Raw genomic sequence first — 19192 nt, 5'->3', positions numbered from 1 at the left:
ATTATTGAAGCAGCTTAAAGCACACATAAATGGTGCTTCAAGACACATAGTCAATTTGTGCAAAATATGGCCGTCATGTTCATACTGTGCATCACATGCGGATGGAAGCTTTGCACCAAAATATAACCAATAAGAATTAATTAAAATGGAGAAAATAATTATATTAGAATCACAAAAGTAACACAACATGATGATGAACATAGATGAAGAACTCAATGAAGCAAAAAATAAAGAAAAATAGGAAATATAAGAATGAATGGAAAAAAAAAAATATAGTGTGCGAAAATAAGTTAGATGTATTGTGAAGAGTAGAAGATGATAAGAAAATGAGAGGTTTTTATAAAGAGGTTCAAATGCTGTTTTTAGGGCAAAGTAATGAGGCAACTATCCACCACTTGCCAATGCAACTTGCTCGGGCAACGGGCAGTTTAGCTGCCCGTAAGATCTAAGATAAATAAGAATTTGCAAGTAGATCTTATTTTGTTACTAAAATACAAATAAATATTATCATTGCTATTTCGGTAATTTTACTATCTTTTATAAATTTATATAAATATATAATACAAAAATTATAAATAAAATAATATTATTACAAATAAAAATAACAATATTAATTTTCAAAATCTGTATATTAAAAAATTAATTAATAATTTTCGGTAAAATTTTATATATCTAAAAATAAAATGTAATATTTAAAATTTAGAAGTTATGCATCTAAAATTTATATAAAAAAATATTATATATTTTATATAAATAATTAATTTAATAATTACACGTAATATTCTTGAATTTATATTACTTGATTATCAATTTTAATTTCTATTATTATTATTATTTTCTTTATAAATGATTGCGTATCAAATATATATATAATACATAATATGATTATGAATTTATTATGTGTATTGGACTATATTTTATGGCAACTTGTGTAGTGTGTTGTGTTGTAGAAATGCATATAACTCATATGTGTTGGCAATCAGTGCATCCAATCTCTTTAGGTGGCACCGTTCTTTCACTCCACCTAATAGGGTTTAAAAAAAAAAAACAAAAAAACTAAAAACCAATAAGTTTTACAAGTTAGAACCTTCATACACCTATGTAATTATATAAAAATAATTTTTAATTAGAGAAAAAAAAATACTTTTTTCTTAAAAAAGAATCAATCTAAAGTCTAAACAGTAAACATTCAAAAAGAATTATTAAACGTTTTGGCTTGACTAATTCTATTATTCAAGAATTATACTGCGTAAATCAAGGATTGCTTTAGCATAAGTGACCAATTCAATTCAGGCTTTTAATAAGTAGAAAATAAAAAAACATAAATATTTTCGTATCCATATTTATATACTTCTAAATATGCAAGATGATAAGTCAACAAAAAAAAAAATGCAAGACAATTTTGTAATATTTTGATGTTATATATATGTCGTAAAAAAACAGTAGTATGAAAAATAAAAGTAATCGTTTTATTCCTAATGTTCTTAAATTTATTTTTAATTTTTAATGAAATTAATTTAGTAACATATTTTCATTCTATTTTTATTATTAATTTTTAGACAATTAATTCTTAGCTATTCTTTTTTAAAATTTAACTTTTAATAACTACTATTCCATCAAATTATCGCTGAATTATATTATATTGATAATATATTTTAAATTTAAATTTTATCAAATTTGTAATTAAATTTTAATATTATTTTTAATTTTATAATTAAATTATTATCAATATAAAGAATATTAAAATTAATAAAATATTTTTTTATAAATTAAAAATATTAACAATTAAAACTTAATTAAAATTTTGACATTTTTTGAAAAGAATATTTTTTTAATTTTAATATTTTTAATATAAAAAATTTAATTATAAAATTAAAAATAATGTATAAACTCAATTAAAAATATATATAAAAATTTAATATAAATTTAATAAAGAGAATAATTAAATATAAAATCTAGTAGTATACTTATATTTACAAATTATTTTTATATAGAAAAAGTAATATGTTAAAATATTAAATTATTTCCATATTTCATGAAATTTTATTCCATTCATCTTTACGTTGGTTCAAGTCAATAAATATATGTACACATATTAAAGAAGACCATAGAGAGAAACGAAAAAATTGCCTTACTCATTTCACAAATAATCATTATATCTATTTAAAATATAAAAGTTAAACAGTTCAATACACGAGGCAGTATTTCCCCAATTTAGCATCATCAGTAATGACGACACGTTGCAATAAAGAACAGTGTTTCCTCCGGTGCGTCAAAGTCGAGATTTTTTCGCATAATTTCATTCTCAAAATTAAATTGCTCTCTTCCCTTTTACTTTTGGTGACTGAAAATTAAAAAGAAACGAAAAAAAACTTAATTTTTTTCTTCATCTCACCACCCCCGACACTCCACATCTTCTTATCCTCCTTTTCCTTCTCATTTTTCTCTTCATGTCACCAACTAAAAATTGTGTTTCAAGTCACCAAGATCGGTTGGGCAGTCCCATTCATCAGAATAGAGCTGGAAGTTGCAAATGTGGCAGCAAGAAGAAGCCTTGTGTCGAAGGAGAAAAAACTGAGTGAACTCAGATAAAGAAGTTTAAGCAGCAGAAACTATAGCACAAGGTGAAGAGAGCAGCGGACGGTATCCCAGCAACCAGTAGGGTCGAGATTGTAGCTGAAGATTTGAAGTTTATCTTAAAAGTCAGACTAAATAGAAAAGGAGATTTCGGAAGTCCAGAAAAGTAGGGCGACCCAGAGATGGAGGAAGCACGATGGGGAAGAACAAGGATATTCAAGAACGTGCCACCGCAGCCAGAGACGGATCCAAAAATCTAAGAGTGGAGGGGGCGAAAATTAAAATATTGTTAATTAAATATAATGTTATATATTTGATAATAGATATAACTATAATTAATTTTTTAATTTAAAAAATTAATAAATACTTGTCAAATAAAAAAATTATCTCAATTTTTATAATTTTTTCATAATTTTTTTATGGTTTTATATCTAATAAAATATAAAATTATATATTTTTAAATATTTTGTTAATTAATTTACTTTATTAAGTATTTATGTGACGGTAAGTTATATTTTTATGTTTTATATCATTAAGAAATATGACATAAAATAATATAAGTTAATTGCACTAACAATTTTGTTACGTGAATTTAAAATATATTAAAGTATTTTTATATAATAATAGGGTAAAAATTAATTAAAAAAGAATAAAAAAATAACTAAATAAAATTAGAAAAAAATAATATTATTATAAATAGTATTAAAGTATTTTTATATGATTATAAATGTTAAACTTAATCTTAAAAAAAAATGTAAAAAAAAGTCCGAATTAAATAAAAAATACAAATAATATAAATATATGTAGAAAAATTTAAACCCTATTACATAAAGAATAATAACTTTTTTTTTTACTAAAAATAGAGAGATTCGAACCCGCGACCTCTTAATTGAGAATAGAGAGACTATAGAGAGATTCGAACCCGCGACCTCTTAATTGAGAATAGAGAGACTATGTCATTTAACTATAGCTCATTAACAAGAATAATAACTCTTTTTACTATCACTACATTATTAAATTTTATTCTATACAAGATATCTATTATAATAGTATATGAGCTTTTAAAATTTGATGGGGCCAAGGCCACTACTTGCCCCCCTTGAATCCGTCCCTAACCGCAGCAATAAATAGAAATTGGAGAAGTGTTGGAATCTGCTGCACGTCATGCGCTTGAAAGCAGGAAAAGATCCTTGCATACTTCTTCTTCTTCCTCCAAATGCATACTATTTCTACTGTTAGTTATTTATTCCAAAGTGGGATTAACACTATTGGGCTTCAGGTTTCAATAAGTATTCATTTTTTTTGTTTTGCAGTTTAGGGTTTCAGACATATTCAAACTAGTTGCAACTTAAAGTGTTCTCGGTAATGGTTCTATAATTCACGGGTAAGCATAGGATTCTTGCATAACTCAAGCGCCTCGATCATGACATCAAATTTTTTCAGGTTTTTTCTTTCTTTCTTATAATTTTGATTTGCTTACTAATAAAGTGGAATCTAATTTTGTTGCAAGCAAACTTCTTTGCGAATTCTGAATTGTCTGTTATCCGTCAAAATTTCTTGCCAAGTTTATTGCTATCTATTTTTCTTTTAAATTCATTTTCTGTGTTTTCTTAAACTATGCAGAAAAAATTGAAAGAGCTTGAGAAAGCAGATAATGTGTATCATTTTATTAATATCTCTGTCTCTCTTTTTTTTTTGTTCTTGACCATTTTTCTTATTTTCCTTAGGAGGAACAAGGTGTAGAACATCTCTTTAAACACTTGCAGGATTTTTCAGACAATACGTCACAGCATTATTTTGATATTGTGTGCATTCTTTTTTTATTTCCTATCATACCTATTATTCATTTGTTTGTTTCATGTCATTCATGTTTGATAAAAATATGTTTTCAATTAAAATTGTGAATTAAATAAGTATCTATTTAGAATCACCCCTATAGTGTTTTGACAAACTCCAATTTAATTTCTAATTGGTTTGGCTGAGCTAATTACTGCTTCGCATACTTGAATTTCATATATTTTTTATTGCTCTGTAATACATTTCATTATCACATATAAAAAGTTCTCATTGTTTCATCAAGTTTATCTATTTATTTATTTATTTAAATTCTATTATTTTGGTGACTTTGTTTTAACTGATATTGTGCATGCTCTGTTTTCAGGTCCTTTATTTATTTAATTAATTTTGTTCATTGCAAGAGATCCATTAACTCTTTCAAACCTCTATATTTAGGAGGATAGGTGGGAACATGGTAACTAATTTCATCCATTCTAATAAATTTCTTTCATCAAATCTATAATTGTCATTTATTTATATATTTGGTCATTTATTTGTGTTTTGGCTTCTAAAGGTTCAAGTTGGAGGATAACCTTTGTACAAAGTTGACAGTAAATTGGGTGAAGGTGAGCGTCTATTGCAGCCTCTGGGTTTTCAAAGTTATTTGAAACTTTTGGTTTGAGATTAATTTTGATTTTAGTTGACTTCTACTTTTTATTTCTCAAATGGCACTAAAATGTGGGATAAGATCAGCAGAGGCAAAACATATCTTGGTTTGGCAATAAATTTGGACACTATAACTATAGGTCTATAGCCCTTCTTATGAGTGACAAATTCATTATATATTCTTTTAATATCTTGATTGTAAATATCTTTCATTAAACATCTCTATATTGACGAGGTAGAGGATACTAGCAGAAAAAGGTCAATAAAGTTTGTTGCCATGTCTGTGTATTACAACTTTCTTCAAGATAGGTATCTTTTTAAAATGGGATTTTATCCAAAATGATTGTATATTCAAAAATATTAGAAAATACTAATTTTTTTATCTTACAATAAAATTCATAACAGAAAATGAGTGAAAATAGAGAATAAAAATGCCAGATAAAAAGAGATAATACTGATAATTTTTAATTTTTTATCAAGGATCTAATTCATTTAAATTAAGAAAAAGCAACAGTAAATATGGAAGAATAATTTGTAACTGATGATGTTATTGCAACAATTGATGAACTCAAAGAACTTGAAATGACACAATGTGATTACTATTTTGTTTCATTGTTTATTTTTCATTAGTTTAAGTTAAGATGATGGCATTGATTGTTTTTAACCTTTTCTTCCTACTAGGTGCATCTTTGATTGGTTCATTTGTCAATTCAAAAATTCTTGCTGCATTTTCTGTTCCTAGTGGAAAGAATTCATGCAATATTTTGAAATACAAGAGTCTGATCTTAAAGTAATTTCAAGACCTTTGCTATTTTTTAGATTTCATTTGATATATACATTTTCTATTTAAGAGGCATAATTTATTGAATTTGCATTCATGCATCATTAGGTAAGTACTTTAATTATTCGGTCTCTTTGATAGTGTGATTGCTTGAATTGGTGGCATGTTTTTTGGCTATGATACCCAGGTATTTATTTCATTTCATTTTGGATTTCATATACACGATTAAAAAATTATTATTCCTTTTTTAAATTCGTGTTTATTATGCCACATCTGCCCCTAATGATTCTTTCTGTTTCTGATTGTGTGCATCAAAGTTACTGATTTCATCTAATTTTTTACTTATAGTAGTTCATTTGTGAAATTCTAACGTGTGTTGACTGAAGATATAAGAGATATATCAAGGCATTTTTCCCCCTTCAATCATACTACAAGTGTAATTAATAACCAAAACTTCTATTTTACAATTCATTCTATTTTAAGCAAGAACTGAGTTGTCACAATATCAAAACAAGAAAATTTTGATGCAGCTTTGTCTTTGGTGCATCTATTCTTTTATAATATTTGTTTTATACATAAAAGAGAATTGTAATTTTACTTTAAGTTACTTACATATATCATATGTCTAGACTGATAATAAGGTAAGTGAGGTGATATAAAATTTTAAATAGTTAAATTATGTTATTCACCTAAGGTCCCGTACCATCTCATCTAAATTGAACATTGCTAATTGCCATTGTAACTGATGCAATTTTCAATTCTCATGGCCACATTCAAGTTTTTTTTACATTTTTGAACTTCTTAAATATCAATTTGTTTATTTATTGTTGTTTTGATTGGTGTCGAATGACTAATATGTGATTAGTGACCCGGCTCTATCAGGTTGAGGCTTAATTGGTCACGAACCTCATTTCGCACAACACTTTTGATGAAAATGCTCCCTACACGTTCATTGTGTTATGATTTTGAGTTACGGATTTTGAAAACATTGTTTAAGTGGCTAAAGCAAATTACAAATTCCATAAAAAAAAATATTTTTTTGTTGGTTTCATGGTTTAGTTGCTAGATGCCTTAGTTGATAAATCTAATGGCTTCTTGAGATATGCACTTTTTTTATCTAGAGAACATTGGAGGCCAAAAAACAAGTAGATTAAAGTCCATATGATGCTTCCAATGAGCCTTAGGTAAATATTGCAAGTTTGTTCTTTCTTTTTGTTTCTTCTTCTTACATTTAATTTTTGTACTTTTAGGAATACACGCTGATGCTCTATTTTTAATGATGACTTGATTATAGAGAAGTTCTCCGCAACAATTAGTGCGTCCATCATTGGTGTAATTAGAATGGAGACATCACTTGAAAGATATGGCATTAGGAATTTTTTTGTTTAGTTTGTGTATAATTTTATATTCCATGAATTATGTTCTTTTGTTTCCAACTTACCAAATGACTACAAGGAAGAGTATGTTAAACAACAATGTTGAAAGAATGGAGTTAATTTTGAGGGTGTTTGGAAGTTTTTAATAAGTTAGAGTTTAATAAAATGTTTGAGAGAATTGAATTAATTATGGAGAGAATTATTTGATTAGGAACCAAAAGAATATAATTGAAATAGAACATGTAGAGTGTGTTTGAAATAATTATTTTATCCTTTAACTATTACCACTAAAGAATTTAGTGAGGATACTTTTAGTAATATCATAGCTCATGAGAATACAATTGAAAATTAGACCATTTTTTGTGTGATTTGATTTAAATTGAATCATGAAAATTGAATTCTTACTAGAAATCAAATTTGCATAACTTTTTACACTTAAGTATAAAAAAAATTCTAACACTGGAATAAATTGAAATCATAATAGTATTATTCATATTATCACTACATCTACAAATAACACTAGAATAGTCTATTCTTCATGTCTTTCTTTTTTTTAATTGAAATGATTACAATTTACTTTAAATTTTACAAATACTTTAAAAATAATAAAGATGATCGTTTCTTTTTTACACTAGATAAAATAACCAACAATTCTTTATATTCACGTCATTCTAATCTGTGTATGTATTGTCCGTGCATCGCGCGGGTATCTTGTTAGTTACATGTATACAGAAGACTAACCAAACTGGCTTACAGCATGAAATGACCACTATGGCCCTCCAAAAACCAAAATTAGCTAGCCACACACCTATCTAAGGGGTGAAAGTGAAACTATACATATGGTACAACCCGACTGAAAATCTCTAAAGTGAGGAAATTAGTAAAGTGGTAAAATGAAGAGAATCATTCTGAAATTAAAATAATGGAACACACATTTTTTGGAAATCACAAAATCAATGATGATCAACTCTTTACTTTACCACTTTATTAACTTTTTCACTCTAGAGGATTCAAATTTGGTACAACACTTCTACAAATCAAAGAATTTGAACACTGCCATTTGTGACAGCTACACCTACTACTACTACCCATCTTTCACATCTAGCAGTTGTAGTTGAGCCAATAGTAGATTTTGCTGCTCTCTGGCTGCTTCTATTTTACTTCTAAGATCTGTTACCTGTAAAATCATAAATCATTTTTTTCTTAAATCACAGAAGCCAAAACAACTTAACTATTTCATTCTATGCAGTTCATAGAGAATTATCTAATTTAAAATACTTCAATTGCATCAGGCAACTGTGTTTAGTAAGTATCTCGGAATAAAAGTTACAAATATACAGAGATATCGAGACAATGGACATAGAGACTAGGTTTCATGGCTTGAACCTGTGACCTTGAGGTCACACGACAGAGACAACTCAACCGTTGCTCTAAGGCTCCCTTTCAAGGATAATAGTATATATGAATGAATAAAATTAGACCGTGCAGATTACCTTAAGATTAAGTTCTTCTTGTATCTTTTCAGATTCCAAACATCTGCAGGGTAAAGATTTAAAAGCAGGTCAATATATAACTAACCATATTACAACACCATTGTGAATAACAAATTGAAAAACTGAGATAAAAACAGAATGGAAGTTGTGTTGGACAGCAAGAATTGATCAAGAATCAAGAAAATCCAAGTTGCTGAACAACAGCATCCCACGCAATTGAGACCGTTGCTGTGGTGGTAAACACAAAACAGAAGTATACTCACTTTGTCTGTAGTTTCTGGTTTTCATCCAACAATGTTAAGGTCTCTTGGTCTAGCACCTGCGCTGCAGGTGCCGGAATAACCTACCATAAAATACACAGGCAGAAGTTGCTATCAGAATACTTAAGTTATCAAAATCGGAAGAATATGATGTTCAAGGAAAACCAGAAAATCCATGAAGACTATTCTCACATCATCATATACATATGAACAAGATGGACAAATTTCAACATAACAAACGAAGTTACTACCAACCTGCATATTCTGAGATATGCCAACACTTTTAACATTCTCTTCTTTTGCACGCTTTTTTGAATTATGGAGGTCTACCTGTTCATATATCTTCCTCTTGTTATTAGATCCTGAACCAAATCAGGATATACAAATTAGATTACACTGATTAAGATAGTGATGCAAAATCTTGATTATCACATAAGCAATTACCTTGCTCAGATGTGTTTCGCATGGTTCTCTTGCGTAGTTCAGCATTTTCGTTTGCTGCTTTAGCATCAACAAGGTAGGACTTTCTATTGAGTTCGGCTTGTTTCGCTTTAGGAACTGGATAATTTTCACGATATCCAAGCAATCTACAATGCACGTCCCTTCATATATTTTAAGAGTCCTAGACATATCAGATATCAATGCTTACAAATCATTAAAACTAGTCTTAGCGTTTTACGTTGTTATAAATAGATGACAGTATTCTTTCATTTGTTGAGTTACTGTTTACTCTGTTATTTTCCTGGATAATCATAGATTTTAACACAAGCATAAACACTATACCAGTATTCCCATGTCATTTCCTTCAATCGCGCTTCAAGCTTTTGAAACAAAGAAGTTTTCTCAAAATCTTGCTTATTATGAGTTGGCTCAACAAAATCCGCTTGCAGGATACCTAACACGAGATCAACATAATTTAGTATGTAGCATATTATAACGGCTCGGTATGTCTTGATAATTGAAAAGAACTTGACACCTCATGGTGACGTTTTACTTACCGACAACTCCTCTGCCTCTACTGTCTATATAGTTCACAACCTGCCAAAATGGCTGATATTGAAAAGTAGCAATTGTATTAGAGAGAGAATAAAAGAGAAGCTACATAATAACTATATGCTACAAACTGGCATTATTTGTCAATGAACCTAGATAAGAATTTATTCAAAAGAGAAAGCAGACAAAAAACAACAATGAAGAGCATGATATGACATGACTTATAATTTCTAATTTCTACATTAGTCTCCAAATAGCAGCAGCCAAAATTTGTCATAATAAAATTGATCTATTTTTAAAAATAGGAGTTATAGTAAAATGAAAGCTAGGACCATTTGTGGACTAGATAGCAAATAACCAACATCTAGCCTATTTTATTTCACCCCAAACTATGGAGGCTAACTCCAAAAACTAGTTCAACGAGTTAGCACAAGATTTCCAACATTCATAAAAGAATTGGTAAAAGGTTCCATAAGGAAATTGCAAGAGAAAAATATATGAAAAATGTTAAACAAGTTGGAGTAAGCACCACATTACACACACTAGTATTAAGGGAAAGAAACTCATGCCCTTTGAAAAGTGCACAGCATCTTAACCGTGTTAATTTCAGGTTGAATCAATATACAACTAATAAGTTAAAAAAAATGTGTATTGATCTTCCATTTCCAAATAGCATCAGAAATGAGTTGGATTGGGCCCAAAATGCCTTGGAATTTGCTGGCCACTAATTTGCTTTTAATGAATCACGTGCAAATCAGCGCGTGTGCGCCCCCTTAAACGTGATGCAACTATGGCAAATCTTATATCATTTCGAAGCCCCGAATGTTAGCTTTCCAACGCAACTGGAACCACATCATTTGGATCTCTGTAGCTCAAGTTATAGTCAATTAAGTGCGAAGAGGTCGGCTTGACAGCTTTTGCGATTGCTATAACTGTGTTCAGCTACACTACGAATATTTAGGACTTAATCTTAATGTTTTTGTGTTCTGCTCAAAGTACTTTTTCCCTTGTTTCCTTAACTATAAATACAAGTTAATAATAGAATAAAAAGTGATGTTATTTAGCTCTTATGCACTATTATCAAATCATTAACTGTTTAACACCAGAGAATGGTTAACAACCACTTATGTAGCATATAACATTTTGGGTGATAATTTACCAGTATTAGCCGATTTTTGTGATATACATTGAAACCGTGCATAATGACTCGAGGAGCTTCCTTAAGGAATCCAACTGTTGTCACAACTGTTGCCTGCACATTGAGCCCCAAAAAGAAATTAAATTATAAAAAATGTTGAGTAAATTGAAACAGTATGTTGTAATTGAAATTACCATTTATAAGTTTTAAATTTAGCTTTTGAGACCTTTCATTTCTCTTAACTTTCTATTAGTTTTGTATTTAATATCTTTTATTACTAATAGCAAAATAGAATAATTAAAACATTCAGCTCAAGATAACTTTTATCCCTCAAATAATATGAAAACAGTCAAAAGTAAGACAATAACCTCCACGGTTCCACCAACTTGTGGTTTATACAAGATAAATTCAATATATTTAAGATCATCAGCAATGTTATGTGGCTGCACAATTATGCCTCTCAAAAACATACGAAAACTATCTGGTATCTGCAAGTACAATATTGACATATAAACCTGCAAAACACGAGAATTTTAGACCAATAAATTCAACCTTTAACACGGCCACACAAGTATAAGAATAATTTCAAAGTCCAGCATACACGTAAAGAGAAACGGAACCGATGAGCAATATGTTTCTCATTTGCTTCCCTCCAGGCAGGAATTGTGTCAATCTTCCTTACATCCCCAGCGATTCGAATATCCTGGCATATGAATAGAAGCCCCCTCGTTAAGCAATCAAAGCAAAATTCTAAAACAGGCAGTACAGTAGAAATAAAAAGGAAATATCACCTCGGGATCCGTAATAAAATCTAGCTCCAAGTTCCCATCATCATTAAGCCACAAGTTGTAGATAATGACTTTAGTACCATGAGATCCAACGTCACTAAACTGTCAGAATGAAGAATATTTGAACTGATTAAGAACATGCTCATTTTGAGAGGATAAACAACGAATATCATTAAGAAATAGAGAATAAGAATACAAGAAAATGTTACTAACTATCAAAAACAATCATACTACGTGTACACCAAAAATCAACCATCAATCAGCCAACCATATAAAGATACGTATTTGGTGCTTATGAAAAAAATTTGATCGCATTGCTATAAAAACATTTGATTATTCTTCTCTGAGGTAGTTTTTGTTTTCAAAGACTAGAATGAGACTGAGACTAAGATTCAATATTATGTTTGATGGTCAGAGATCGGAACTAAAATTTCAGTCCCTTCAATACCTTTAGAAAATGAAGACACAAGGAACTGAAATTTCTGAAGATGGAACTGAAACTTTAATAACATTTTCCTTAATAATTAAGGGTATTTCAGTAAATATTCTTATTTCATCTCTATATTTATCTTGAACCAAACAAGATACTAAGACATAACTCAGTCTTGTACACTTTACACCAAACATAATATAGAGACTTAATTTAGTCTCAGTCTCTCTTCCAAATGCAGTCTGATAGATTTGATTATTCTACCATGTCAAGGTTTGATTATTCTGGAACCTTTGGCGTTCATGGAGCATGTTTGTATTAGAAATGTACTCAGCATTAGGAAACAAACTAATTTGTCAAACAAATTACTTCATATGGGTACAAGCATTGTTGCATGCTTTATTCTCTTGCTGGTCAACCATATTTTTCTGGATATATGTGAGGATGTCTCATCCACTTCTATACATTCTCTTTTCTAATAAAATTACTCAAACAGCTTTCATTTCCTTTTCTAATAAAATTGTGCACAGACAATTTAATCTCTTTTACAAAATTTAAGCTGTTTGAGAGGAAAAATCTCCGAAGTTCATTTTTAGCATTACTTGAAAACATAAAATAATTTAAAAAAAAAAAAAAAAGCATTCTCCATAATATACATAGTATTATTATTGAAATCATTTTAATCTAACAACTTCCAGCCAATAGTCACAGATGAAAGGAGAAACATAGAAACTAACTTGTCCAAGAAGTTCCTCTTCTGATGAGTATGGAGACCAGCGCAAAATCAAAGATAAATTGGTGACAAAATGCTCTTTGCCATTTAATATCTCCAATGATCCAGTTGATGAATTAAACTCATAGTTTACCTGAAATTGACAAGAACAGTTAGTGTTGTAAATAAACTCCACTAGTAGAATCAACAATTGCAGAAAAGATTCTTATGAGAAAGAGCATAAAAAATGATTTAGCAAATGATCAGTGTTCAGAAGTCTCTTAAAAGTCTGCCATAAGCATGTTGCAATAAGGGTCCTTTTAGGATTATTTTAGGGGAAACAAATAAAACAAAAGAAAAATAAAAGGGACCCTTGGAGCAATGAATTAACCACTGACATTTTTGTCAACTCAGGCTCCCTATAGACCCACAATGTTTTGGCAAGATGTTCTTAACACGATTAACCGGAATTCGCCCCTAGAAGCACTAGCATCTCACAACTTTATCTACAAAAATATGAATAAAGTGTGCAGAGATTGCTCAAGAGCTCATTTATTTCTAACTAGAGTGAGACCCGCGCAATGCGCGAAGAGATATATTAATATTATTTATACTATAGTGTATTTTAATAAATGTTATATTAAAAATATTTTACAAAACATATTATTTTAAGATTTTGAACTTATTTATTTTAGAAAAATACATAAGTTATTTATATTAAGAGTTATATAAAATTGCATCTTTTTTTTTTTCATTTTTCGATTTGCATTAATTGCTACACTATCTTTTCATGCATTTTTTTATTTGTAAATAATTAAAAAAACGAATGAATTAGAATAAAAAATATATAAAAATATCTTAAATTTAAGAAATTTTTTACAATTGGTATGAGAGATTAAGAAATAAAGAATAGTAGGAGTCTTAATATGTATAAATTGTAGAATTTAAATATTTGTAACTGAAATTTTTTATAATTATTATTTTTATGACACTTTTAATGTATATTTATTGCATTTAATTAGCACTTGATGTTTCAATTGAATAATAATATATATAAATTTTTCGTTTTAATTTTTTTAAAAGATTTTACCAAATGGTGATTGGTTGATTTTCATCTTTTGGCAAATCATTAAAATTGCTGATGTTCCCTATTGTGTAGTCTCTCATTCTCTCTAGAAGAAGCTTTTTGGAATGCTTGGACGTGTCCATTGACAATGGACTTGCATCAACACCTCACTAAGTTGAAAAGCTTTAGATCCTTGTAAGAAGCAAGAATCTTATGGTAGCCCTCAACTTATATGTTTTGGTGTATCTAGTGGAAAAGGAATGCTAAAAAAGAAAAACCCTATTCATACACCAAATACTCTTAACACCCATATAAAAATATGGTTGCTACTAAATAATTGTGTATTTAAATTATTCTTTAATTAACAAAACAAAGAGAACACGTGTTCAGTTGTTAAGAAAATACTAGTGTCAAAACGGTGTTTATTATAAAGGGTGTAGATGTAGCAGGATTGCTAAAAAATTTTAATGATCCCTTTTCAATCTAACTTTATTTGGAGTATAATTACTATTTCGGCACCCCTTAATTCAAGCAATAAGTTGAAGAGGAGTAGCATTTGAAGCCTATGCACAATATAAACCAAACCCTTTGCATAATAAAAAAATGTGGAATACCACTCACCATGGGTACTACTATTCTGTCAAGCTTTTCTTGCGCCAAAAATGAATATGACAGAAGTCCAATGCTTTGCGTCAATATCCTGATGCAGGTTAAAAACAGTAAGAAAAATTAAGCATAGTTTTCACTTTTCTTTTCCACTGTAACTTCAATTTTTGTCCCAAAATCACCCTGCCTCACTCTAATGAAAGACCAGAAGGTATAATGTTTAAAAGCCTAAATAACTTCAGCATGGATAGATGTTTTAAGTTTTTGTCACATACGGACATACCCATTACTCATATGCCGACTGAAGACTATGACATCGGCCCCAAGCCTCATACTACTGGTCTTAAAGCCATTACCATCTGCAACAATAAATCTAAAACTCAAAAAAAGAATAAAGCACGAATACAAAAATAGTTGAAGAAACAATGCCAAGACCCATACACTGCCCAATAGCCAGCTTTGACTTCTTATCTGAAAATCCAAAACTCATGCAATGCCTCATTGCTTCTGGATCCATTCCACCACCATCATCTGATTACCCAATGTCAGTACAAAATCAATAAAAAATGTCAAATGCTAACAAGAGTCAGGCTAGGATTTTCAATAACTACTAAATTTCTAAAATTGATGAGTTCCAGAACCATTGTACCTTGAATCAGCAATGCTGGACTTCCGTCCTTTGGATTCGAAGTTTTATCTACAAGGACAAAGGTAGCCCCATTTTGGATCTATCCTAAGCACAAATGGCGAGAATGCAATACAAATTGGAGCATAAAACAAATGTAAAATGTAAGATGTAAGATGTTAAATGATGATTTCAAACAAGAAATGGAAAAATCACATCAACAAAAATTATGGTTTTACACCAATCTATGGAATGATAATTAAGTAAAGAACATCGGAATAAACATGAACCTTAAAAAAAGGTATAGTAACAGTAGAAACCAGAAACGAAGGATATGTACAAAACGGAAATCATTTCTGGAAAACATCACAGTTAATGTAAGTTCGGCTGCTAAAAGAAAAACCCTAATACAGAAGTGAAGATTAGAGAAAACATCCTACGAAAAATTAAAAGTTTTAAGTATCTTGGTGCATTATATAGGATGATGGAAAGATTGAACAGGATATAAGTCATAGAATCAAGCAGGTTAGTCAAAATGGCGGAGTGTGTCTGGTTTCATATATGACAAAAAAGTGCCTTTAAAACTTAAAGGTAAATTCTGTCGCACTGCTATGAGACTGGATATACTTTATGGTACAGAGTGTTGGGCGGTCAAAGGAGAGCACGAACATAAGTTAAGTGTGGCAAAGATGAAGATGTTGAAATGGATGAGAGATCATACGCGATTGGATAGAATAAGGAACGAAAATATAAGAGAGTTGGAGTAGCACATATTGTGGAAAAGATGGTAGAATCGTGTCTTAAGTGGTTTGGACACGTGAGGAGAAGACTGACAGAGCACCCAGTCAAAAAGGTGGATGAGATGAAAAATGGACAAAGGGTAACAGGCAAAAAAAAAAACCTAGAAAGACCATCAACGAGGTGGTCAAACAAGATCTACATGTTTGATTCATGTAACCGACCTCACCTAGTGGGATAAGGATTTGTTGTTTGTTGTATCACAATTAATAAAGAATGCACCATCAGAAATCAATGCCAAAATTAGTATGTAGGTAAATGAAAAATAAAACTAACATAGTATATACAATGCTTAAAAGGAAATTCTTGGGAGCCGGCAACTTTTAGTATTTTTTACCATCATTTGGCTAGCACAAACACTAAATTATTTTTAACAAATAAATTTTACTCATTCATGTGTGCGAACTCTACCAAACATAGATGCAAACTATATTGATTCATGTGTGCAAAACTCTAATAAATATAATTATAAATTATGTTTTTTATCTGCAAAAGGTATGTAAATAAGAGTGCAAATTATTGTTGGCTAAAAAAATAATACTATTTACTGGTCATATAGCATTGCTCATCCTTAAAATTCATGCAGTTCACAACTGAAACATCACTAATAATCACCTCATCAACTGCATTATCGAGAAGCTCCGCTATGGCTGCAACCAAAATCAAAGAAAAAGACCAACACATTAAAATAAAAACAAAAAGGATGAACAAGTTCATATAAGTCATAAGAACATACCACCAAATGCCCACTTATGTGAAGTTGCATTCGAGTGAAGGAACATCGGGTGTACATGTAGATAGTTTTTGACATCTGAAATCAAAGAAAAATTCTGTCACAACTCAATATAAGCACTAATCAAATCCCGCCTTATACATGCAACAACCCATAAGTGACAAACCCTTCAATGGTAGGGGTGGCAATGAATAGGGTAGGGTTTGGATCCAATCCTAATCCTACCCGTGGATTGAGAATATCTCAACCTTAATCCTACCCATTATTAATCCGTGGATATTCGACCCTACCCACGGGTTACAAAAAATATACAACATTATTATATAACTTGATAATAATTTAAAATAGAACTGAATTTTATGTAAAAAAAAGTTAAATTATTAATTAATGATTTTCTTTTGATGGTTAATGATCTTTTATATTTAGTGAGAAGTCTTTAATCCAACATCCGTTTAAAACAAATTTTTATATAAATATATAACATAAACATATATAGAGTGCGGGTTGGTCAGTCGGATAGGATTGAGACTCAACTTGCACCCTATCCAGCTCACACGAAAATCCTACCCACATCCTACCCTACCCGCTGTAGATCAAGTTGGCAACCTTACCCGATCGGATGGAATCGAATTGGATACCCGCCGGTAGGGTACATATTACCACCCCTATCAATGGAACTCAGATTCGCAACCAATTAGTCCTTCACTAGGCTAGGGATACCGTGTCCAACAAAAAAATATAAGCACTAACGGCCATGGAAGAAACTAGAAGCTGCATTAATTTGGAAAATTACTTTGGAGTGTGAATTTTTTCGAAGCGGCGGCATCATCATAAGTCCCAGCTTTCCAAAACTGCCGAGTAAGGGGTGCTGCACAAATGGCTGACGCATAAGAAACGTCTGAATCATCATCATCAGCTGCTCGAACAGAATGAATGCGAGGTCCATTTCGATTCGCCAGTTCACCTTTATTCCTCGATTTTTCTTGCTTTACATCGAAAACAAGATCTGGCTCCTGCTTCACAGCTGTGGGAATAACCTTTTCGTTTTCACTCTCATCATCACTAGATAAATCAATAATTTCTCTGTCTTCCATGTTTGTCCCTGTAACCTAAGCAAAGCATACAAAGTTGAGTTAGCATTGTGAAACAATGGAAAGGGAATTTAACAAGTTCATATTTATTCCCTCCTATAAACTAGGACTCACCTATTTGTACACACACAAAATCCCTAAATAACATTTCATTCCCAATTTTCCATATAGAGTTACCTATTCAATTAAAGAACTTTCCACAATGTTCTCCCCAACTTCTAACTTCTTTGCTCTAATGAATTAGGTTTAGAATTTGTTTGATGAAAAATATAAATTTTTTTTAAATATCTTTTTAAAGAATTTTTTATAAAAATAAAAATAATTTTATGTTTGAATATCTTATATAAAAAGATTTTTTTATTTATTAATTATGTTTAGATAAAATAAGATAAAAATATTTTTTGTTCATTTATTATGTTAAAAATATATTTTTTTTAAAAAAAAGATTTTTAAAAAAATATAAATTGTAGTTTTTCAAAAAATATATTTTTTTAATATTTTTATTTTTACTATTAGAAATTTATTAAATACACTAAAAAATAAAAAATATCTTTTTTTTATTGATTTAATAACGTTCAAACAAACACTTACTCCATGCCAATTTCACAAAATTTTGTATACACTTTTATAGTATTTTATTCTTTTATAATAAAAAGACAATCTAGTGTATTGATATTCTACATTAACATAAAATTTAAAAAGAACCATACTTGAAAGATATAATATACATAACATAACCTGATAATTATATTAGTAGTTGTTTTCACGACTTGAATTGGTGACTTCGAAGCCACAACAAACTCTAACTAAAATAACTTTTGAAGCGCAAATTGTTTCGATAAGTATTTAACCTAAACTCAAATAAAATGCCAAATCACAATATTCTCCCAAGCTTCTTTTTTTAATATTTACTCCTAATGAATTAGGTTTATGAAGGATTACCATGTGTTCATAACATGCCGCAGAAGAAAAGAAATAAATCTTAAAGATCTATTTTGTACTTAAATTTTATTCAAATAAACAATATATAGATCAGATCTAGATACCTAGTAAAAATCACTTTCTCCCTTCGATGGTACAAAGGCGCTATGCGTATCCACACCGAAACCAACCTTTGCTGTCAACTCCTCGACCAATGAATATTTGATCTAAATTGAGAAATCTCTTTCAACTCTTTGCACACCATAAAATTCTTCTCTAAAAATAGACTCACATATGTTTATGTGTGTAGAGGTAAAGGAATAAAACTCTTGTGTTTTTTTCTCATCTATCTTTCCTCTACT

General features: G+C 29.8%; 1 protein-coding gene and 1 long non-coding RNA gene across 21 annotated transcripts; one reads left to right on the top strand and one right to left on the bottom strand.

Annotated features, from left to right (window-relative positions):
- The first annotated feature begins 3664 nt into the window (after positions 1-3664).
- On the top strand, positions 3665-7341 carry LOC112786122 (uncharacterized). 7 transcript variants are annotated; one of them, XR_011878838.1, is made up of 4 exons: positions 3665-3811; positions 3891-4020; positions 4739-4828; positions 4928-7341. It is a non-coding gene; the product is annotated as an uncharacterized lncRNA (long non-coding RNA). The 7 variants fall into 7 exon arrangements; XR_003816168.2 differs by having other exon boundaries at positions 3665-4020; positions 4928-6984; positions 7095-7341; XR_011878841.1 differs by having other exon boundaries at positions 3665-3961.
- A 473-nt stretch (positions 7342-7814) lies between these two features.
- On the bottom strand, positions 7815-18195 carry LOC112783789 (protein MICRORCHIDIA 6). Of its 14 annotated transcripts, none has more exons than XM_072230093.1 (21): positions 18087-18195; positions 17612-17927; positions 17430-17495; positions 16822-16896; positions 16701-16735; positions 15312-15390; positions 15104-15193; positions 14946-15021; positions 14678-14756; positions 13016-13144; positions 11852-11950; positions 11662-11763; positions 11429-11575; positions 11082-11174; positions 9928-9979; positions 9713-9824; positions 9374-9531; positions 9185-9291; positions 8933-9012; positions 8670-8712; positions 7815-8353 (listed from the first exon to the last, which is right to left on the bottom strand). In XM_072230093.1, the coding sequence occupies exons 2-21, from the start codon at positions 17910-17912 to the stop codon at positions 8261-8263; spliced, it is 2016 nt and encodes a 671-aa protein (XP_072086194.1). In that variant the 5' UTR covers positions 17913-17927; positions 18087-18195; the 3' UTR covers positions 7815-8260. The 14 variants fall into 14 exon arrangements, 9 of the variants coding, with proteins under 9 accessions (XP_072086194.1, XP_072086193.1, XP_025682648.1 ...); XM_072230092.1 differs by having other exon boundaries at positions 18024-18155; XM_025826863.3 differs by having other exon boundaries at positions 17430-17483; positions 18024-18155.
- Between the last annotated feature and the right edge of the window lie 997 nt (positions 18196-19192).

The sequence above is a fragment of the Arachis hypogaea genome, chromosome 20, assembly GCF_003086295.3.
Source record: "Arachis hypogaea cultivar Tifrunner chromosome 20, arahy.Tifrunner.gnm2.J5K5, whole genome shotgun sequence".
Lineage (NCBI taxonomy): Eukaryota > Viridiplantae > Streptophyta > Magnoliopsida > Fabales > Fabaceae > Arachis > Arachis hypogaea.
This window is presented reverse-complemented; position numbering and strand designations above follow the sequence as displayed.